We start from the raw sequence: 24,906 nt of genomic DNA on the forward strand, positions 1-24,906 counted from the left end.
TAAGTACACAGTACAGTAAATCCAGCTGGAAGCACTGTGTGCAGTCTTGTAGTTTTAACACTCTGACTAATACATTCTGCTTGGACTTTGCTGTCTATTAATAAGACTTTAAAGACATTTTCAGTGAGCAGGAGACCTATAATTTCATCTTGTCTTAGATTTCCAACAAGGCCAAGTACTTATAAATAATGAAAAGATTATAATATAAATTCTTTATATATATATATATATATATATATATGAATTTATATTATAATATTTTCATTCTTTATATGTATATATATATATATATAATATTCACATTAAAATCAAATAGGAGCACAAGATTTTTGACATGGAGAATGAAGATACAAATCTAAATGAAAAACATAGGGGGGTATACCTATGTACGTGGCGCTTACTCTGCTGAGACCTGAGAACAGAGGGCCTGATTCAGACCTGGACGCTAAGCCGCGATTGCACGCTATAGGCGATTGCCGCCCGTCTGCGCATGTGTATGCATCGCAGTGCGCGTACGCGAACCAGTCACTGCGATCGGGAATTGTGCGCTCATAGCACAAAGACTGAGCGCTACTTTGAGTGACAGAATGTGCCATTTGTGGGTGGTGACAGGGGAAGGTGATTCTGTATCGGGGGAGTGGTGCTGCGAACGCAGGCGTGTCTGGGCATTAAAATTGAGTTTTATGGATGTGCATAATTAGCATGGAGGCGTCATTGTATACGTCACTTGGTTGTATTTCAGCCTGCAGTGATCGCAGTGCTTGCGGCTGGGTAGGATCGACCTCAAGGTTAATCATACACTTCCTGGAGATGATGTGTGCTAAGTAAGAAAAGTGGGCGTCCTTACACCGGTGCGCTCACTCTGCTGTTGCTCTCTAAGACATAGAGGGCGTCCTTACACCAGATAGTGCGATCGTGGAATTTGCATACCCGGCCCCTTTTGGATGTGAGCGATCGCGGCATTAGCATCCGGGTCTGAATCAGGCCCAGATTTCTTTTCAGGGATAGAAACATGTGACATTATGTAAAAGACAATTGATGAACAGGATAAAAACATTTCATAAATGATAAAAAATAATTTCATAGGCCGTAAAAGATATACAATAAATATAATTTCATAAACCATAATTATTTTTTATTGTTTATGAAATGTTTTTATCCTGTTAATGAATTGTCTTTTACATAGTGTCAAAACTAGTGTCACATGGTTCTATCCATGAAAATAAATCTGTTTCACACACTTTGAACCTCAGGTCTGAGCAGAGTAAGCACCATGTACATAGATATACCCCACTTTGATTTTCATTTGGACTTCTTGGGGCACCCCCATACCTATACAGGCATGCTAATTACTCTTTGAAGCGCGGAACCATATTCTCTTAATACCCCATATTAAGATACAAATCTATACTTGAACTCTCAATAGTGGCACAGTTTATCTTCTTTGGAGTGCCCCTTTAATTGTGAAGAAATAGTTTCCAAAGCGCTTCTAAAGGAATAATTCTTAAAAACTGTCAATTCAAAAAGAAAGTCAGTAGCAGCTCTAATTGAACCTTCACAGGTTAAATATATAAATATAAAAACAATATTGCAAGATGAACTATCAGAGTTCCGAATTAAAGATCCTTCCTTATATGCATATAATAATTTCATAGAGAAAGTTCACTAGAGTAACATGCAACTGCAGTCTGGATAATTGATATATCAAAAAGAGTGGCCAAGGTAATCCTGAGGAAATGCAGATGTACACAGGAAATGTATGAAATAGAATCCTGAAGTCTTATATTCCAATATGATAAGGGAAAAAAAAATGTTGTTTGATGAGAAGTCTATCCTGTAATCAGGTTTATAAACTCACGCATAAATAATGTCCACGGTTTGAGCCAGGTACGTACTCCCGCTTCCAATGAAGCACCGTAGATATTGAAAGGCAGACTGTCCTTCCAAGTCGGCGTGACACATTCAATATCTACGGTGCTTCATTGGAAGCAGGAGTACGTACCTGGCTTAAACTGTGGACATTATTTATGCGTGAGTTTGTAAACCGGCAAAGCCACCGGTTCAAATCCCGACAGCGGCTGCCCAACAGGATGAAGATCCCGACAGAGGTAGGTAAGTACCCTAACCTCCCCTGCCCTCCCCCCCAATCCCTCCCTTAGTGGTGCCTAACCTCCCCCCCCTAGTGCATAACCCTAACCTCCCCCCCAGGGGTGCCTAACCCTAACCCCCCTTACCGCTCCCTAACTCTCCCAGGGGGTGCCTAACCCTAACCTCTCTCTGGGGGTGCCTAATCCTAACCCTCCCCCTAGGGGTGCCTAATACTCACCTCCCCCCAAAACCTAACACTAACCCCGCTAACTACCCTAAACCTAACCCTCCCCCCGCGGCTAACAGGACGCGCAGCCCGTACTTACCGAATTCGGGTACGCGTCCTCCTGGATTCCGGCGTTGGTATTTCGACTCCTATCATGAATCCTTTGCCAGCATTCAGCAGTCAGGATTGTGACCTGCGGACTGCCAAAGTATGCAAATCCATAGCATACCCACTATGTCTTGGCATGCGATCGCGATGTGTATTTAGACCCCCACCAGCCTGTCTTAAGATGCCCACTTCCCCACGTCATCTCCAGGAAGTATATGCAACAGTCGGTAACATCGAGTAACATCGGACCCATATGCAGCACTTGTGGCTGACCATACCCTACCACAAGCACTGCGAGTGCTTCAGTGTGTAATTCTGCCATGTGACGTGTATTATGACGCTGCGTCTTAATTATGCAAAGACGCTCAGACACGCCTGCGTTTGCACCACCACACCCCTGTTTCCATCGATCATCCCCTGTCACCACCCATAAACTGCTCGTCCTGTCACTCAATCTAGCGAGGTGGCTATACACTGCTAGCGAACGCTTTCAGATCTAGCAAGGTGGCTATACGCTGCTAACGAATGCTTTCAGATCGCATGGACTAGTTCACACATGCGCACTGCGTCTTATACGCATGCGCACATTGCAAACATCGGCAGGCTACGTGAAAACACAGCCTAGCGAGCGGGTCTGAATCTGGCCCTAATACCGATGTTTGAAGTCGGATATCCAATGAAACCGGTATTTGGAGATATCGGATGGGACCAATGTTTGGAAATATCAGAAAAGATCAATATTTAGAGATATTGGCTAGGACCAATGCAGTCAGATAGAAACAAGGGCCTGATTCAGACCCACTCGCTAGGATGCATACGCTCGTAGCTGTCCAATATTCGCATTGTGCGCATGCATACGCATCACAGTGCGCATGTATGAACCAGTCCGAGAGATCGGGAAGCGTTCGCTCGCTGTGCATAGACTGCCCAGCAGAGTGAGTGACAGGAGAAGCCGTTTGTGGGTAGTGACATGGGCTGGCTGCTATAAACGGGGGAGTGGAGGTGCGAACGCAGTCGTGCCTGAGCATCTCAACACCGTTGCAGAGGCATGCATAATTTAGAGCCACTGTCACATGGCTGAATTTTACACTGAAGTGCTCGCAGTGCATGCGGTAGGGTATGGTCAACCACAAGCGCTGCGATCGCATCCTATGGTACCCAATGTACCGATGGTTGCATACACTTCCTGGGGATGACGTGCGCAAGTGGGTTCCTTAAGACAGGCTGGTGGGTGTCTCCATACACAATGTGATCGCATACCAAGACATAGTGGCCGTGCTAATGCCTTGCCGTGCGATCGCCTGCCTACCCATATTTGCATACGCTTGGTTGTGAGCGTACGCATCTAGCGAGCGGGTCTCAATCAGGTCCCAAGTCTCTGTGGTAAAACCAGACTGGAGTGTTAGATGGAATTGACATTTGGAACTAGACTTTGAACTGGAATCACACGGACTGGAACCGCCCAGATACATAGGACCTCATTCAGAGCCGGTCGCACAGAGCGTGCGGTCGGTCTGAATGAGGGGAGGACCTCTTGAATTTTCAAGACGTCCTCCTTTGCGGTGGTAAGGCTGTGGGTTGACACCCACAGCCTTACGACCGCCTAAGGTGATGGTCGCGATGGTCAAGACCATCGCGACCATCAGGGCTTACGACGAGACCCTAGGATAGGGTCTCCCTTGTCGTAAGCCCCGGAGAGCTTTCATCTCTGTCTGAGCCGGAAGCGGGAATGCCCCCTGTTTGGGCTGCCACCCCCCCGGCCCGCCTTCAACATCGACAGCTCGCCCCCTTTGGATCGAGACCCGCTACGACCGGCGCTGTCGGTCATAGCGAGTCTCACGTATGCGCACGACGGCGCCATCGTGCGCATGCTCTGTGGGGGGCCATCGACCCAGTCCGAGCGCATCGGCAATAACGACCGGGTCTGAATGACCCCCATAGTACCTGGGAGCTCAGCACAGAGCTGTAACTTCAGTAGAAGTGACGTTGTACTGGCAACAGAGGCCAGTCAGGAAATGGAATTTATAGTGGAGGATCCCCAGGGTTTGGATGCTGCGATCAGCTGGTCTGGGAGCAGCACTCTGAATGGCGGAAGAGTGTCAGATGACAGAGTCCAACATGGCTGCGCCCATACTGTGGTTAAGGAGGGAACTCTGGCATGCAGCTTGTGTACTCTCATGCTGGGAAGACACGCTGTGAGCAAGGGGCTGTGGAGAGCCATCTACATGCTCAGTGACAGGACACTGGGCCTGATTCAGAGCCAGACGCTCTGAAAGAGCGTTCGCTCTGAATCAGGGCGTTTTGGGTTTTTTTTGTGCGGCCTCCTGGCCGGTCGCATAGCTGTGGCCGCTCGCATAGCTGTGGGTGATGGTCGCGATGGTCAAGACCATAACGACCATCGGGGCTTGCGATGAGACCCTTGTGGTAGGGTCTCGTGGCCGCAAGCCCCAGAGAGCTTCCGGCTCTAATAAAGCCGGAAGCTCTCCTACTGGCATCACTGGTGATGTCAGTGGCGCCGCCCACAAACGGCAGGTGTTCGCTTGGGAACGCCTCCGTTTGTGAAGAGACCCCCCGCCACGCATACAAAACGGGGTGAGCTGTCAATCAACATCGACAGCCGCCCCTTTTATAGTGAGTCCAGGAGTGAGAGAATTCTCTCTCGCTCCGGGGCTTGCACACGAATGATGCACAGTGTGAGCGGACCTCAGCGTTGTCCTGGACAGACACCGAAGAGGTAAAAAAGTGTTTTTAAGAGCCGGAGCATGACATAATCATATCAGCTTTGCAATTGCGATCCTTGCAATAATGCAAATGCAGCGGGAGGTGTTTGACACCCCTGCTGTATTTGCGATCCCAGCACTACGGCAGAGGTCGCAGGCTGTGATAACCATCGTGACCATCTATGGTCACAAAGGTGGATGGCGCCGTGGTTCCGGCCAGCTGAGTAAGCCTCAGTGTTGATCAACGCATATCCTTGGCTAGCCACTCCTGAAAAAGAGGGTGTACATGCCTCCGTTTCTGGGAACGGCGGCCGCCCCCACGCCGCCAATTAAATGTCTCTGCTTGTCAATCAGGCAGAGGCATTCAAGGGTTTACGTGCTACTACGAAGGACCCATTCTGCACACTTGCATGACCCATTCTGTACACGTATGATCGGGGATCAGCAGTGAACAGGCATTCACTGCTGAATCAGGCCCTTTATTCATATATCCCACCCCTTCTGTAGATAATATAATACTACGTGGTAGTGACTGCTGCATTATGTTTGACCTAAAAAGGACATCCCCAGCTCTCCCCCTCTCCCTCACTATGCAGGGAAGCTATGACGCAGTAATAAGGCAGTGAGCATGGGTCCATTACTGAGCATACTGTAGGTCTATAACCACAGCCAACATTCTACATTTGCATATATTGTGGAGGGGCATTTCACGGAGGACTGAGTCATACATAGGGCCAGATTAAATTAGAGAACAAAAAGTGACATTTGGAGAAAAGTTTTCACCGATTTGGACTTTTAGCCTGTTTTCAAAGTACCTTCATATTCAATTCCAGGAAGATTTCGCCTAAGCTGAAACTCAATGCAAAGTATCTCCAATGAATAGGAGGTGAAAAAAAGTGCAAAATCTTTATTTTGAGATGCAAACATGGGAAAAAGACTCAGAACTCTTGGGACAGCCCCTCAAAGGACAAATCAGCCAAAAAAATAAAACATTTATCTTAAAACACCTCAATAAAAGATGTCATTTTTTGGGAGACAAACATGAAAACTAGCGAAATAGACTTCTTGAGGGGCTGCAAGAATGGCTCAGGTGTTTGGGGTTCATGTAGCAGGTAGATTTTTCAAGTTTTTTAAAAGTTCACTTTAGAGACATAAAATATGCAAGCACCCATTTTCAAGTACCCCAAATTTGACTGGGCTACTTATTTTCAACAAAAAATACTGCTTTATGCCATTTTTCACCACTTTTACAAAGATGCTAATAGTAAGCTATTTACACAACGTAAGTATGAAAAATAGTTATATTAGGGCCATTAGTACACATCTATATTGATTTCTTATGTAAGTGCGTCTTTTTTGGGGGTACAGACTGATTTCCCAATTCTTTCATTACTTTCCGCCTGTTCCGCATTCGCCGCTTGCCGTTTTCGCCTGTTTTGGAATTGAATTAGGCTAAAAGCATGGACGCGCACGGAAACATTTCGCCTCTGAAACAGGCGAATGAGGCAGAAAGTCGGACAGGTGAAACTTTGCCGACTTTTCGCCTGTAATTGAATACAGGTCATAATGTACTATGTTAATTGGCCTTTATCTCAGAAATGACAGGTCCTATTTCAGTTGGTTATTTCAGACACCTGAAATTGCCCGGTCTGTGCTTTATTGTGCATTGCAGGACAGATATATTATTTTGTGATCGGCTGTCTAGAATTAAATTTGTGAAAATTTAATATTGTGTTTGTATTTCTACAGACATTTACAGCTTGGTGCAATTCACATTTGCGCAAAGCAGGCACAGAGATTGAGAACATTGAAGAGGATTTCCGAAATGGCCTAAAACTAATGCTTCTCCTAGAAGTAATTTCAGGTTTGTTATTTATTTTGCTACATTTATTTTGTCATTTCACATAGTGACCAACACATACCTGCTTACTCCCTGATTTGGTAATGAGACCTCACTGTCTAGATCAGCCAGTTGAGTAGGTGGTAAGTCCCATTCACCATTGCGAAGAATGTGCCATTAGAAACCGATGGCTAGCAACCATCGCTCTTCCTGATTTCATGGAAATGGTTTTCCATTCAATGAGGGGATGGTGATGGTTGCCACTATTTTATGCTACTTTCTGATGGCTCATCCAAGTGTGCAGAGCTCCTTTGTGCATATGCAAACCTCTGGGGTCCACTGCACATACACAATAACTTAACTATCAATGGTTAAACCATTGAATGGTTATCTCGCATTGGGTACATGCAATCTTGTGATGGCTATCCCTAGAATTTAGGGGCCAAGGTGTGATCGAGCATAGCTGGTCATGCCATGTGATGATTGGGCAGACACCCTTCTTGGCAAACTGTGCACAAGTTCCTGGACAAAAGCAGGCGGTATGTTTTGCCATTCCGCTTTAAGTACTGTGACCAACTGCGGGACTGAAGAAAGTTGAGTCAGCCTAGAATGCACCCGTCCCTCCAATTAATCCCAGAGGTTCTCAATTGGGTTAAGATCTGGACTCTTAAGTTGGCAAGTCCATCTGGGTTACTACATTTTCTGTATACCAGTCCAGCGCCGCCCTGGAAACATGACAGGTGGCATTGTCATCCTGATAAAAACATTCGCTGTTTCCTTAGAACTGCAAGTGCATGGGCCTCCCTGGCCATTTGGAACTTGTGTGCATTAGTATGCATGGTATGCATTTTGCTTGCACGGGGATGTCCAATTGCTTTTGTCTACATAGTGTTGTAAGTCCTTATTGTTTGGGTTTTGCAATTTAACATTTATTAAATAAGATGAGTTAAAAACATGAAAATTGTATTTTGTAATCAAGTTCAGTGAGTGTTCAGTGATGGGGATAGTACCTGACCAAGGTTTGCCTAGACTGCAATGCGTGTGATGAGCTTAGATACACCTATTTCCATAGCAAAGTCTACATAGAAAATATATTCAGATATTGACATCTACTGTATGATCTTATGAGAAAAGAAAGTTTTGTTGTTAATATGTCATGTTCTACAGCAATGGTTCCCCAAATGGGTGCTGTGGCACCCTGGGGTGGCTCAGGGCACTTGCAGGGGTGCCATGGGTTGTTGGTCCAGGACCAAATCAAATTATGTATGGTCAAAGTGGTAGGCAAAACCAGTGCTGGTGGCTGCCAATATAATATATGTGGATAAACTGAAGGCAACCCACATAACTGACCGTAAGGACAGGTAAACACAATTTACTTAATAATCTTTAATGAATTTCTCAATAAGAAACTTTTGGCCTAGGGGTGTCATGAAAATAATGCTGATACTCTAGGCTGCCGTGATTCAAGAACGTTTGGGGACCACTGGCTTACAGGATCCTAGCATCACACATACACTATCAATAAATACCATGTGTGATGTGGCATATTTACCTAAAACACCACTGGCCTGCATGTTTGTGCCTACAATAAGAGACTCCTATCTCTGTGGTTTTTGTGGGTCTATTCTCGGTATAATCCATTTCAGGATGTATTTTTAACGAAGGTAAATTTCCATTTTGGAACAATAAAAAAGTGATGATTTTACTGTCCTACAATGCTCAGTCTGGGACTGGTTAGCCTATTGGGGGGGACCCCACGTCATTTTTTTTAATACAATTTAACCCTTTTTTTCCAGGTCTAACACAAAAGCAGCCTGCACATATCTCACTGATATGTGCAGGCTGCTAGCTCGGGAGAAATTTGCAGAGAGAAAACACTGCAATCTCGGATGAGTAATCTCATTTTCACTTGTAACTCGGGGGAGATACAGTATCTCGATCTGCTTCACCATCGGCCATCTCCCTTTCAGCTAAACTCACTTCTTAGTAAATTTGAGAGATGAAAAACGGGAAAATCACCCGAGATTCGGCGATGCAAATCGAGATTGAAAAAATCTAAACTCGACCATTCTCGATTCTTAGTAAATTTGCCCCTTGGAATCTTATTGGTTGCTATGGGCAACATCACTTCTTAATAGAACTCCTATCTTAGTAAATTTACCCTTAGTAATTCCAGAATAATGCTCTTTGTCAGATTTGATTACCCAGTTATTGTAAGATAACCTAATAATTACAGTGGGTCTGATTCAGATATACTGTACATCCGGAAAGTATTTACAACACTTCACTTTTTTCACATTTTGTTATGTTACAGCCTTATTCCAAAATGGAATAAATTAATTTTTGTCCTCAATATTCTACACACAATACCCCATAATGACAATGTGTAAAAAGTTTTTTTGCGATTTTTGCAAATTTAATAAAACAAAAACCTAAGAAATCACACGTACATAATTATTCACAACCTTTGCTCAATACTTTGTTGATGCACCTTTGGCAGCAATTACAGCCTCAAGTCTTTTTGAAAAAAAAAAACAAAATATGTAAAGCCTCGGCGCTTCAACTCGTGACAATAATGGAGCATACACACGGTCAAATTTGTCAGATCTGTCAGATGAACGAGTGAACGATTTGAACGATTTTACCAAAGATTTGAACAATTTGAACGATTTGATTTCTGACTGCATTAAAATGAATGGAATCGTCCAAGTCTGACTGCAAACACATCAGATGTCAGATATCGTTATCTGACCATTGGGAACGCGCATCGTTCAAATCGTTCATCTGACAGATATGTCAGATTTTCCTTCAGATATGAACGATTGAACGATTTTTTAAATCGTTATCGTTCAGATCTGAAAAAAATCTGACCGTGTGTATGCACCATAAGTGTATTAAATGCTGGTGTTTTCTTCACCTGCAGTAATGATGGTTGCAAACCAATGACATATAGAGAAGGAGAAAATAATTTACCGCGCTAAAGGGAAAGACCCAGTAAAATTTCAATAAAAAATTAATAGTAAATATCTTATCAACACTTATAAGATATATTAGTATTATTTTCAATATTTTAAAATAGATGCCATATATGATAAGAAACAAAATCTTTAAATAAAGGTAATAAAAAACAGTGATTATATAATATATAACATTATGACACTAGATAATTAGAATAAATGCTGTATATGTTAAGAGACAGAATCTTATCATAAAAGTAATGTAAAAACAGTGATTACATAATATAAGACACTAGATTTATGCTTGAACAGTTCAAAGAGAATAATCAAACACAATTCCGAGGCAGCTGTTGACAAAAAGCTCTCTGTATAATATGAAACAATGGCCCTCATTCAGAGCCACTCGCTAGCGGCAGTACGCTCGTTCCGAGCGATGTTCGCACATCCGCGCATGCGTACGGTTTTTAGTACGCATGCGCGAACCAGTCAGTGCGGCCGAAATTCGTTGGTACGCAATATAGCGAGGGCCTGCTATTTTGAGTGACAGAATGAGACGTATGTGGGTGGTAACAGGGGAAGGTGCTTGAAAACGGGGAGTGGAGATCCGAACGCAGGCGTGCTTAAAGGTCAAAACGGGCGTTTTAAGGGAGTGCATAATTAACAAAGCAGCGTCATTGACCACGTCACTTGGTTTTTTTTAACTCAGAACTGCTCGCAAAATAGCGGTTGAAAACACCAACCACAAGAATAGCGAGCAGTTCATACGCTGTACGATGTACTCGATTAATCTAATAAATAGCGGACATGACGTATGGTGCGTGCGGCCAGGGGGCGTTTTTATCAAATAAACGAGCGTATGTTTTGCTCGCTCGTTCAGACTTAGAGGTGGGAACAGACTGCAATTTGCGAACGGATCATTTGAATAGCCACCCCTTGTTTTTGAACGAACGACCGCAAATAGCGAACGGCTCTGAATCAGGCCCAATGTTTCTTTTTCTGTTTCTAAGGAAACAGTGTTTCTCTTTTTATATATAAACATAACACATCTCAGACATAACCGCTGTTGATAGTAATTTCATATAGGCGCGTCCGGCTAATGAAATACAGCAAATAAAAAATATATATATGTTTTGTAATAAAAAGTTTGTATGTTTGTGAAAAAAATTTTTTTATATATATATATTTTTATTCTTCCTCAACAATAGTCTGGCTGCCGTGACACTTCTTTAATATCCATGCAAATTGGTAGTATAGAGCCCGTGGATAATGGTAATCCCTGTATGTATAGGAAGTCACTAAATATTTGTATATAGTAGCACTTTGTGCTTTTCCACAGGGTATTGTATCTTTTGTCTAATGTACAATCTTTAAAAGAAGTCCAATAATTTTGCAGGTACTAAGGTATGTAGCTCAGTTTATAGGATTGGGCAGTCAGCAAGGTGCAGGAATATGGCTGCTAATGGAAATATTTCGTTTTATGGCTCAAGTCGGAAGATCAAGCAGTCGGCAAAATACAGGAGTATAGACACTGTCAGTGTAAAGTCACTTTTCAGCCGCTGTTCTGCTGGGTTGTTCCTTGGACTTGTGTGGATGCTGCGGGTTGAGCAGAAGACTAGGGTCGTCCGAGCCGTATCTCTGAACTGGGCTAACGATCAGCCCAGGTGCTCACTCTGTGTCCACGGCCCTTATATGTGTCCGCTCGCTTGCCGTGCCAAAGGCTCCTGTGTAGTCGGAAGCAAGGACTAGGGAATCCCAAGCTGCACCTCTGTGTTTGGCGTCCTCGCAGTGGGGATGCTGGCGTTTGTAATCACCTGCTTGTGCTTGGTGTATTATAGACCACGGGTAAAGCAAGAAGTCATGCAAATTTTTTTCAAGTCTTTTTGAATATGATGCCACAAGCTTGGCACACCTATCTTTGGGCAGGTTCACCCATTCCTCTTTGCAGCACCTGGCAGGATGCAGCCTGGGATCGACCTTTACTCACCGCTGAACTTGTGTCTTTAGGCTCCGAGGCGTTCTGGCGCCGTTGTAGTTATGAGTCATGGCTGACTATTCTCCCTGGGGCCTGCTAGTGCTTCCAAGCGTGCGTCCTGGTTCCTGTGTTAGCAGGCATGGGTGCAGCCATGTTGGTTCATTTCACCTGATCAATCTCCTCCAATGGCAGCCCTGCGGTCTCCCAGCTGATCTCATAATCCAATGACCAGCTGCCTAAGGGTATTTAGGTCCGACTCCTGCAACAGGAAGTTGCTGATCAACTTCGCTGTTCCTTTGATTACTATGCTCTCTGGTGTTTCCCAAGAAGAACCTACAGTCTGTTGTTGCAGCCCTCACACTGACCACCAGTGCTACTTATTTTAGCTTCCATGCTAAATCCCTGTGTGTTACTTCCGGTCTCACAGAACTCCAGTGTCCTTGTAAATCCCTGTGATTTAGTGTGCTGCTGAGCTCTCTAATCACTTCCCTGTGATCCTGTGGTGTCAGCTTTCATGCTAATTGCTAGTAAGCTTACAGCTGAGGCTCTAGCTATTCCCAGTACATACATGTGTCGATTTCCTTTGTGTTTCTCTGTGCATATCAGCACTTGGACCTTCCCAGTATATTCTCAAGTTATTTCCCAGTGTTCAACTGCTCAACTGTTCATCAGCAGTGTTCAAGCATTCTCAAGTTCATCACCAGTGTTCAAGCATTCTCAAGTTCATCACTAGTGTTCAAGCATTCTCAAGTTCATCACCAGTGTTCAAGTATTTACTTACCTCCAGTGTTCAAGCATACCGTTCATCCCTGCACATCCAGTATGTCTTTGGAGCATCTTAGTGTACTCAGGGCCTGATTCAGAGCCGCTCGCTGCTGGTGAGCGCTCGCTCTGAATCTGGGCGTTTTTTTTTCTCCAGGCCGCTCGCAAAGCTGTGGGTGACCACCCACAGCTTGTGCAAGTGGCCTGGAGTCCATCGTGATTATCGCAACCATCAGGCTTGCAACGAGACCCTGTGGTAGGGTCTCGGCTCCCGCAAACCCGAGTGGTCTTCCTGCTCTAATAGAAGAGGAAGTCATCTACAGACATCACTAGTGATGTCAGTAGGTCTGCCCCAAATGCCAGGCGTTTCTTTGGGAATGCCTGCTTTTGCCCAACCACCCCCCCTCCCCGCCTACAAAACGGGGCAAGCTGTCAGTCACCATCGACATCCGCCCCGTCTTGTAGCGAGCCCCGCAGCGAATGAAGCTCAGTCACTCGTCGGGGTTCATGCTTGCGAACGCCGGACATGGTGCATGCGCAGACCAAAAACATCGAGCCACTTGCGAGAGCTGTGCCCTTGCGAGCGGCTCTGAATGAGGCCCTCAGTATCTGTGCTTCAGTCCAAACTATTCCATTGTGTTATTCCTAGTGTTCCCTGTGTTTTTATATATATATATATATATATAAAAAACACTTTCAGTCTTCTGTCACTCCCAGGTACCTGTCCAGAGGGCCGCGACCTGCTCACTTGGTGCAGCGGAAACCCAAATCCCGATTGGAGGGGCCACTGGAGAAAACCTCTGCCTCTGGGCAGGTCTAGTCAAACCTGGGTTTGGCCGCAATTAGGAGACTTAGCCTGCAACCCCCCGGTTCCTAACCTTATCAGAGGTTTCCCTAGTGTCTGGTCATGACAGAACCTCTCAAGCTCCATCAGGTTGGATGGGAAGCGTCGGTGCACAGCCATTTTCAGATCTCTCCAGAGATGTTCATTTGGATTCAAGTCTGGGCTCTGGCTGGGCCACTCAAGGACATTCACAGAGTTGTCCTGAAGCCACTCCTTTGATATCTTGGCTGTGTGCTTAGGGTTGTTGTCCTGCTGAAAGATGAACCGTTGCCCCAGTCTGAGGTCAAGAGCTCTCTGGAGCAGGTTTTCATCCAGGATGTCTCTGTACATTGCTGCATTCATCTTTTCCTCTATCCTGACTAGTCTCCCAGTTCCTGCTGCTGAAAAACATCCCCACAGCATGATGCTGCCACAACCATGCTTCACTGTAGGCATGGTATTGGCCTGGTGATGAGCGGTGCCTGGTTTGCTCCAAACATAACGCCTGGCATTCACACCAGAGTTCAATCTTTGTCTCATCAGACCAGAAAGTCCTTCAGGTGCATTTTGGCAAACTCCAGGTGGACTGCTGTGTGCTTTTTACTAAGGAGTGGCTTCCATCTGGCCACTTTCATATACAGGCCTGATTGGTGGATTGCTGCAGAGATGGTTGTCCTTCTGGAAGGTTCTCCTCTCTCCACAGAGGAATGCTGTAGCTCTGACAGAGTGACCATAGGTTCTTGGTCACCTCCCTCACTAGGGCCCATCTCCCCCGATCGCTCAGTTTAGATGGCCAGCCAACTCTAGGAAGAGTCCTGGTGGTTCCGGACTTCTTCCATTTATGGATGATGGAGGCCACTGTGCTCTTTGGGACCTTCAAAGCAGCAGAAATTTTTCTGTACCCTTCCCCAATTTGTGCCTCAAGACAATCCTGTCTCAGAGGTCTACAGACAATTCCTTGGACTTCATGCTTGGTTTGTGCTCTGACATGCACTGTCAAGTGTGGGACCTTATATAGACAGGTGCATACCTTTCAAAATCATGACAATGAACTGAATTTACCACAGGTGGACTCCAATTAAGCTGTAGGAACATCTCAAGGATGATCAGTGGAAACAGGATGCACCTGAGCTCAATACTTATGTACATGTGATTTCTTAGTGTTTTTTTTTTTTTTTAATTAAATTTGCAAAAATCTCAAAAAAACTTTTTACACGTTGTCATTATGGGGTATTGTGTGTAGAATTTTGAGGACAAAAATTCATTTTTTCCATTTTGGAATAAGGCTGTAACATAACAAAATGTGGAAAAAGTGAAGCATTGTGAATACTTTCCGGATGCACCGTATACGCTAATGCCATTGCAGCTGCGATCCCATGTGCTGCTGCTGTGCAAAAATATACTAATGTGGCAGACGCCGAGGTATGTATTGAGACAAAATCCAATCATCTGCGTATACAGATGCAACATCGATTGTAGATCCTTTGATTATGAATCTTCTGAGCAAGCCAATGGTCCCACTGAATGGCCGCAGGAATTGAGACACAGGAGCCATTTTTGTTGTGTGCTAAACTGGGTACAGACTACCCTATGTGTACCTGGACAGCATCCTGACAGGGTTAGAATACCGACACTTGTCAGTCAGTATTCTAACCCTCCCCCTCTCCTTACCCTAACCCTCCCTCCCCCTCTCCTTACCCTAACCCTCCCTCCCCGGTGCCTGACCCTAACCTCCCCCCCTCCCCTAGGGCTTAAACCTAACTTCCCCCTCCCTGCACCCTAAACTTAACCCTCCCCCCTTAGTGCCTAGCCCTAACCCTTCCCCTAGTGCCTAACTCTCCCCTTAACCACCCTACCTACTTTCAGGATTCCAGTGGTCGGGATTCCAGCGGTCAGGATGCCAGCACCGGCTTTCTGAGTGCCGGAATCCCTGCAGTCCAGATATTGACCGCATCCCTACGTGGATATATGTCGGCCCGACCGTGGGTATACATTGAGTGATGTAATGAACGATGTAACAATCCCTTGTTCCGTCTTTCATTACCTGCAACGGTGCAGCATGCGATACACACGATCTATCATTCCGATCTAAGTCAGAATGATAGATCATTCAATGGATCGCAATGTGTGTACATGGCATTAGAATAGAGTGTCCTGAGCGTCTACTGTTTCTGGCCGGGACCCTGCATTGTCGGAGGTGCATCACTGCGCAACCTCCAACCCCAATGCACTACTGTGCATGCGCAGCTTTACCATGCAACTATCTTCCATAGAGGAAGACGTGCCCCTGAGAATCTCCACAGAGACAAGTGGGTGCGTACTCCACTGTCACCACTGTGTGTACAGGTGTGTGCTTCCCGTTATCTGCATACCACCTGGGTTAACACTATATTTTTCCTGGCTGGATCTGGAGCATCTATTATATGCCTGCATTGTGTACCTGTTGTACATACTGTACCAGCATTAACCCTGTGTCATCCTGCAGACTGTTCTGCCTGGTTAATAAACCAAAACCTGGTTATCTATTGTGTGGACTGACATACATCACACACCGCTGGCACCTATATCAAGTTATCAACAGTAACATCTATAGGATCTGCCAATAAAAATATATTCAAACATTTCCAGAATGTAGTAATAAACGAGTGGTGGCACATAAGTAACAAATATTAATATCCTTGCAGGAAATAGCTGTCTAAGCTCATGTGTTACCTCATCCTGGCATTGCTTGTGCCTTTAGGAAGCATGCAGTGCCACGCAAGATATTTAACAGTTACGTCCCATCGATCATTTGTCACTGCATCCTGGAAATGCATAAATAATTTGCTATATCAAATAGGGGTGAATGCCGTCATTATTCCAATAACTTTCCAAAAGCCTGGATTGCCCTGCATAACATACCTAGGCTCGGTATTAATGTTTCATCAGTTGGATATTTCATTTTCTGATTGACTATAAGTTCACTACGTCCTTTCCACAGGGGAAAGACTGCCAAAGCCAGACAGAGGAAAGATGCGTTTCCATAAGATTGCCAATGTCAACAAAGCTTTGGACTACATTGCCAGCAAAGGCGTAAAGCTGGTTTCAATTGGAGCAGAAGGTAACAACCTATATCTGGAATAACAAGTAAAACCTTTAAATCCTCAGATTTCATGCCATACGATAAGCTCCAGACCACTCCAGGCTACTAAATGGTAGATTTGAAGAATACTTATTATTTAATATTGGCCTGATCATGTTATACAGCTCCTCTAGTTATAAAGTATCATGGTTTTATTCCATGCACATTAAAGGTGGCATACTGTAGAAATATATTTATATTTATTCACCAAATGTGTAGCGCATGTACTCCCGTAGATTTGTAACTCTCTACTCTAAATCCATGCACTTGGTCCCCATTTACTATTTTGTGAGGCATTGCCTTGGTAGGTGCGTATAATGCACCAGAACAGGGGCGTATCTATAATGGGTGCAGGGAGTGCATGGCACACAAGTCCCTGGGTCCAGGGGGGCCCACACCGCACACCCTGCATCCATATTGTCTTATACTTACTTGTCTGTAGTCTCCAGTGCTGCAGCAAAAATCACTGGGAAAATGGCGGCGACCTTTTTCCCGGTGACTCTCACATGTGCAGTACCGCTGAGCCTGTGAAAATGGCACGGGTGTCTTTTTCCCGGAGATATGCGCATGCGCAGCAGATTGTCAATAAGCCAGAATCTACTGTACCGCGGCACTGCTAGAGAGAGGAGGGGGCCCACGCTGAGTCTGCACACGGGACCCCTCCTCTCTTAAAACACCCCTGCACCAGAATGTGGGTCCACTGGACATCTTCTGTAGGTAGTAGTGGAGGATACACCCATCCCATGGAATATAAGACACAGCTACATAGTTACCAAATGTAACTGCAAGGAGATTGCCAGGTTGTGGCCCCCACTAGGAGTTTTGCTAATGAAGAACCAAACAGTTAAACAGCAGAAGGTTTGACGTCCGAGCAGGCAGAATTTGATGGCCCCAAGCTCAGGGGGCCAAGTCTCTCTTCTTCATATATACAAGTTACTCTTGTGGTGATTGTTTTACAGTTATGCCGATCAGGCAGGTTGCAGTGTGTGAGGTCACTGTTATTAACTTAATAACTATGATTCCATGGAACTATCTTTCTGTAACGTATTCAGATTAATATGTAAAAAGTAACAGATAATGCAAAAAGAAATAGGAAAACAATTGCCCTTTAAATGATTATTACATATTTTTGTTTGTCCTGTAGAAATTGTTGATGGTAATGTAAAAATGACATTGGGTATGATCTGGACAATCATCCTTCGTTTTGCTATCCAGGACATATCTGTGGAAGGTAAGTACGCTGATGATGATAGACACAATACTGGGAACATGATATTACATCACATTAAATGTATACATAGAGTACCTGACTTGCTAGATTCTATTAGGTGATATGCCAATACTGGGAACATGATATTACATCACATTAAATGTATACATAGAATACCTGACTTGCTAGATTCTATTAGGTGATATGCCGCCTAACACCCCGAGATGTTACGCTGCACATGAGTTTGCCTATTACAGTAGGCAGATCATTGCAGGTTTTCCTCTGTGGGGCATGAGAAAGACTTGCTATGTTGCAGGACACAATGTGCTGTTCCACAGTCTCACATCCTTTGCCAACTTGAATTCAATGAAGGTGGGTGCGCATAAAGTAGGCAGGACTTTAATGTGATGCCTCTTTCTTTACATTCTGCACATTGCCATCTGGACCTACAGCTCTACAAAGGGCATTTTTACAGGGTTAGTTCCCGAAAGCAGAATATGGATGGATTTTAATATAAATATATGTGTGGATGGATGGATAATAAATGCATTTGAATATAAATGCTTGCACTATGGGACAACATTTTTCCAGATCATAATATACGCCTTCTAGATTTGTTCATGTAAAATTTATCAAATGAGAAGTGCTTTTACTGTATAAAGTGAGTCTGCTTTTATTAGGTAAGGAGTAATTCAATAATAAATAATATATTGGATTATGCACTGCGTACTGTGAATTATAAGTATATTCAAATACACTGAGAAATTGCAGATCTAATAGCAGGATGCTACAGGCTGAGTTATGTTATACAGGTGATGGAACGGGATGATGTTACCTACCCGGCGGTCCAGATGCCGGCGCGGTATCCCGACAGCAGTCGGAAATCCTGGCACCAGACTTCCGGCCGCTGGCATCCCGACTGAAAGTATTAGGATTAGGGGGAGGGTTAGATTTAGGGAAAGGGGTTAGGGTTAGGCACTAGGGCAGGGGTGGGGAACCTTTTTTCTGCCGAGGGCCATTTTGATATATATAACATTATTTGAGGGCCTGGTGCAGGCCACGCCCACTCCGTGTGATGTCACACATGGGCGGGGCCACAATCGCCGATGATTACAGCAATGCCCGGAGCACCCTGAGGATGCTTCGGGAGCTGTAAGGGCAGCGGTGTGACCTTCTGAAGCTTCCTAAAGATGCTCCTGATTCTAGGAACCCTGCTAGCCAAATGAGACTAGCAGAAAAAAGCTCAGAGGGCCAGACCAAATGATTCCGGGGGCTTTATACGGCCCCCCGGGCCTGAGGTTCCCCATCCCTGCACTAGGGGAAGGGTTAGGATTAGGCTGTGGGGGGAGGATTAGGGTTAGGCTGCCGAAAAGGTGGGTTAGGCTTAGGGTGAGAGTTAGACACTTACCTAATTGGTTTGGGATTTTGTCGGGATGACCATGTGGGTATTCTGATCCCGTATCCACCCCTGTTAGAACATGCCAACGGTTACATTGTAAACAGCTTATACTACACCTACTAATTCATCATAGGTGTATGATATCATAATATAAATAATAACTGCTAGAAGTACAGATCCAATCATTCGTCTATTATTTATCTATTATACCTTTGCAATACTAATAAATAAAAAAGTATTTTATGATATGATGAATATGTGTGTATATTATTATAATAATGATGTATTTTTTTCAATAATAATAATAATAATTATTATTAGTGTTTACATTATATGTATGAGTTCGATTCAATTAGACCCGATGATCTTGCCGGTGCGAGTTATTGCGGCAATGGCCGCACTTTACGGCAGCCTGGATTCGCTGCAAATTGCTTGCAGCCCCATAGTGCTCCAGGCAAACTTCAGCGAATTCGGGCTCTGAAGGAGCCGCAACAGGTGCGAGGTGCCGGTTGGTTGCTGGCATTTTAACGCTGTTGCAACGGCAACTCTCACCCTTCGCATGGAATAGGATTGACCCCAAAGTGTCATGTATACTCTGATCAATTTTTATTTGATAAATTGTTAAAATACAGTAGAAGCTGAGCAACTGTGTTCAGGCTCTCCCCTTTCCACTAACAATCCACTAACAATCGGAACAGTGTAGGGACTTATCATAGCGACTGTCACCTAGCTTCTTCCTATTCCTCATGTTTCAGCAGTCACCCTGTGATTTTATGCTCCGGGCAGTCCGGCTGGACTTGATATAGCACAATGGGTACTCATAACACCAAGCAAAGGAGGATTATCACATTGGTATCTGGGAATCTCGTGTCATGCCCCAATATAATCCATTAGAGACTTTTTTGGGTGAATTCATGCTCTAAACCAGGGATGGGGAACCTCAATCCAGGGGGCTGTGTAACGCCTCAGGATGCTCCGGGCATTGCTGTAATCACCGGCGACTGTGCCCCACCCCCGTGTGACATCACGTGGAAAGGGCATGGCCTGCATCGGGCCCGCAAATAATGTTATATATATCAAAATGGCCCTCGGCAGGAAAAAGGTTCCCCACCCCTGCTCTAAGCCTACTGTCACATCATGCAACATTTTGGGGTGTCTGTGATAAGCTGGGTACCCCTATGGCTTCCAATTAAACTGGCCCCATTATGGGACAAGTAAAAGAATCTAGCGGTATTAGAACCTACATAGTGACATTTAAAAACTGTGTAAACATAAGTAAATGAACACAGCTAGCAATAAGCAAGGCAATATAGCAGTTACTGGCAAAAGAGAATACCAAGGGGGATTAACCTCTCCTTTCAAATAGACCTCATTAACCTCTTGCGTGCAAAGATTCGCACAATCTTTGAGGGCTCCTTTTAAGAATGATACTAAATGCCAGTGGTATATTTCGTTTAGTATCACAGTGAGTGACACTTACAAATATGCAGCCGGAAATCTCCTTTTGCTATGTTTTAAATGGACACTGTCTCTGTAATGCAAGCCTCAGGTCCCATATTTGCCAACTCTCCCTCATTGTCAGGGAGACTCCCTGAAATAGTAGCAATCTCTCTGTCTCCCTGAACAGTCTAACAATCTCCCTGATTGCATCTTACCCCCATTATGAAGTGGTTATATATAACAAAAATAAGAGATATATACATACAAATGGGATCATTAGTATAATTTCCTGCATTTGTTATAAGGCACAATGATCCCTATTACTACATGCATTCTCTGAAAAGTATCAGTGTTTTTTTTATCAACAAATAGATTTTACTAGCTGCTTTGGGGCTCATTTACATTTGGATATAAGTAAATTTTATGACACGCCTCTCAGATGTAACAGTACCCGCCGACTTTAACGCACACATTTAGGTGTTGCTTACACAATCTCCCTGAAAAGCTTTTTCAAAAGTAGGCAAGTATGCTTCAGGTCCAGCAGTGCCCATGTTACTGATTACCTGTGCGCGGGCTTGGTGGAGGGGCTAAGCTGGGAAACTGGTCAGCTGAGGACAAATGTCCCCCTTTGCAGCACACGGTGCTGCGCATAGTATTTTTTAAACTCTCTAGAGGGGTATGGCCACGTCTCCCTGATGTGATCACCCCCACAGTACACGGGCCCCATTCTGCTTTCCGGCGGCACTGCCCACAAAAGCATTTGTAAATTCAAATATGCCAAAGCCAAATTCCCTTTATATGTACAGTAAAGTAATATATAAAAAGTATCTATTGATAATCAATTTGTAATATATTTGATATGTAGCTGTGAATGTGGGGTGTGTTTCATGACAGAAAATCAACCAGGTGTTTAAATAGAATTATTATTAGGAATAAAACAAAAAAATATACATATATACTGTAGCTTACTGATGTTTGTGACTGCATTGCTTACGCCATCTATACATGGCACTAGCGGTGCTGTCCACATTGCCGACAATGAAGTAGGAAAGGTGTTTACTGGCTCCTGTTTTCCGGCAGTGGGGACCATAGTGTGATACGGTCACAAGCAGCCATAAGCTAAGCTTACCGGTGTTTGTTAAATACTGATCGACTGTCATAAACCCTTTAGTGAATACTAAAAGGCTTATGTCTCATTCTTTGATGGAGCCCTTAGTGTTCTTTTAAGAAATAACTTAATTAAATATGAACAGTTCAGATCACTTTATTCAAAGTGAAAGGACTAAAGCATGATATGGACTTTTTACATTGCAGCTAATTTCATTGTACAAATCATGCTGCACAGAATATAACCAGGACATTTTTATCAATAATATTTCTGTTTATTCACTAGAAACCTCTGCAAAGGAAGGATTGCTTTTATGGTGCCAACGGAAGACTGCTCCCTACCGCAATGTGAACATACAAAACTTCCATACCAGGTACTCTCCATGGGTTGGGTACGGGATGCCGGCGCGTTGGTGATCGAACTCCGGCATCACTTGGCAGTCAGTATTCTAACCCTCCCCCTCTCCCTACCCCTAACCCTCCCACACCGGTGCCTAAATCTAACCTCTCCCCTAGTGCCTAAACCTAACCTCCTCCTCCCCACACCCTATACCAAACCCTCCCTCCTTAGTGCCTAACCCTCCCTCTAGTGCCTAACCCACCACCTAACCCCGCTACTTACCTTCGGGATGCCAGCGCCTGGATGCTGAAAGGTGTCGGGATTCCAGTGCCGGAATTCTAAGTGTTGGCATCCCATGCCCCGGGATAGTGACAATCTCATCATCAGCCAAGATAACTTAGTGAAAAGATGTCTCATTATTATTATAATAATCATAGTTGTTATTAAGTTGACATGAAAATAAGTATTGTCTTAAGTCTGTGTTCATTGCTGTTGCCAGTTTCATTCACATTTTAGTCATTACATTCCTCTGCTACCAAATCCACCAATGGTTATCAATAGTCTACAGAATAAAAATCAGTCCTATCCATTACTTACAAAGTTCTTCTCCACGCTGCTCTTTCCAACATCTCTGTCCAGATATCCAAATACATATTGAACATCCTCTGATCTCCAGCATGATCTACTGCTCTCATTCTCAGGCTTGGGTTCCAGTTTAATTTACAAATTACAATAAAAAAAAAATAAAAAAAAATAGAAAAAGAACAATCTGTATTTGTTTTACAAAAAAAAACTTTATTTAAATAAACAAAGCATTTTTTTCTGTTGCCTGCCCCTGTTATTGAGACTCCTATGTCGTTAAGAGTATTGCGATGGTACATGTACTGCCGCAATCCTTCCTTAAGTAGATTAGAAGACGCTTTAACTCTAGCAAAAACGTCAGTTTATATCCCTTTAATAAAGAGGTATCTAATACTGGGTACACGGTTAAACAACGTATTGGTCAGCAGAACGATCCTCTGTCCGAGCAGCCGATTTGTAAGCTATACACACTTACCAATTGCCCACTCTATTACATTTGGCCTGACATCTCAAATGGGCGGTCATTTGAATTTGCCAGTCCAGTTGTGATGTCAGTGTTGGCAGGTCCTGCGGCTGCGGCCAGTGTACGGGTCAGTCGTACACACATGCAGGTTGGCTGTGCTGCAGGGCCGACCTGATACGTATGTGAATGACATAGTTCACAGACATATTGGGTGTACCTACCATCTGATGCACTTGCAAAATATATAGTTCGTTGATCGAACGAACAATATATATCGACAAGTGTGTACCCAGCTTAGTTCTCCTTGCTCTTCAGTCTTTATGTGCCATGTTTTTCACTAAGGAATATTCTTGTGCTTTAAAAAGACTCATAATGATAGTTCTGACATCGTTCCTGGGCACTATGTAACTCTGACATTTTACATTGGAACAAGCTGACACACAACGTATGTTACTGCAAACCGCATATCAGCAAAGTATATCTGGACTGTATCCATGCAAAGTGTAAAAAAAAACTGTGAAAACATGAAATATCTTTATTTAGCTGAAGATGAATGAAAAGTATAGTTTATCCAGGGAGTAACAAAACATTGATAAGGCAATGTATTGGGCGTTATTGATAGGCAACAAGGGAGGTGGCAAAAAGAGATATAGCTTTATGGCCGTGATATGGCGGTGACACAGGTATGTCTCTGGAAGCAGTTACATACAGAGAGGCTCAACCATTGACATAGGAGACCATACTGAGACAGGGAAACGGCACCTGCTGTAGCGCTGGTACAAGTTTAGATGGTACGACCGATGTTTACATCTTTACGTACCAGGCGGTAGTGTAGCCTGTAAAGGGGCTGAAAGTGGGTGTCTGAGTCCTTGCACAGTTATATGTACACCAGGGAAGGGCCTTGTAGAGGTATTAATGTAAAGCCACAGAAGCTAATACAGCAAAATACGCTAAAGCAGCTACTTCTGTGTCCACCTATAAATCCCTATGCCCATTGTCTACTGAGGTGTTTGGATGGATTTTGGTTATGTTATAGCCCCACCATCTTCATGGCAGGAATCCAGTCTTCAGGCCAGACACATGACCTGTGCATCTCCCCGTGGCAAGGTACAAAAGTATACAAGTCACCCTTAGTGATAAATAAGGGGGAGACAGTGAAAAGGACACGTCCAGAATTACTTTCATACATGAATCCTGGCTCTAGGTAATATGAACAGTTGGCGAATGCCAACATAATCTGAATATTGTTTTGGCTGCTTGCCTGTGAAAACGTTACAGGCGACGCTTCCTAGACAAACAAGTGACAGCTCTTAGAACAAGTCACTTTCAAGATAGTCTCTTGAGAGCTACCTAATATACCTTTTATATACATTAAAGTGGGCATGTCGTTACTAAAGGAGAGTGGTGAATCCTAAAGGATGTCTTAAAATTATAGTAATTACATTTTTCAAATGAAAACTGGGGACACATTAGTGTATTCATTGTATTTTCATATGAAATCCAGCAATATCTTATTGATCCATCCAGGCATGTCAGAGACTGACATGGAGCAGACAAGTAAGCCAGCTATCATATATCTGTATGTGATAGCTAACTACAGTACTCTGCTGGAATGGCCGGGAGCTCCTGAATTAGGGGAATTCCACCTAGGCTCTCCAACAGAGCAGATAATTCTCCTGCCTAGTGCTTACCCCACACCACAGGGGGAATTGCAGTATCACACCCTGGCCGCTCAAAGGTTACTGAGG

The 24,906-nt window shown here is 44.1% G+C and overlaps 1 protein-coding gene across 1 annotated transcript in view; it reads left to right on the forward strand.

The window, feature by feature from the left end:
- ACTN2 (actinin alpha 2) overlaps window positions 1-24,906 on the forward strand; it is a 146,674-nt gene that overhangs the window by 33,792 nt on the left and 87,976 nt on the right. The window contains exons 3-6 of the mRNA XM_088477637.1: window positions 6,892-7,006; window positions 16,477-16,596; window positions 17,762-17,848; window positions 22,060-22,147. Coding sequence (XP_088333763.1) covers window positions 6,892-7,006; window positions 16,477-16,596; window positions 17,762-17,848; window positions 22,060-22,147 — 410 coding nt within the window. The remainder of the gene's footprint in view (window positions 1-6,891; window positions 7,007-16,476; window positions 16,597-17,761; window positions 17,849-22,059; window positions 22,148-24,906) is intronic.

Source organism: Taudactylus pleione, unplaced genomic scaffold, assembly GCF_031769625.1.
Source record: "Taudactylus pleione unplaced genomic scaffold, aTauple2 ptg000201l, whole genome shotgun sequence".
NCBI lineage: Eukaryota > Metazoa > Chordata > Amphibia > Anura > Myobatrachidae > Taudactylus > Taudactylus pleione.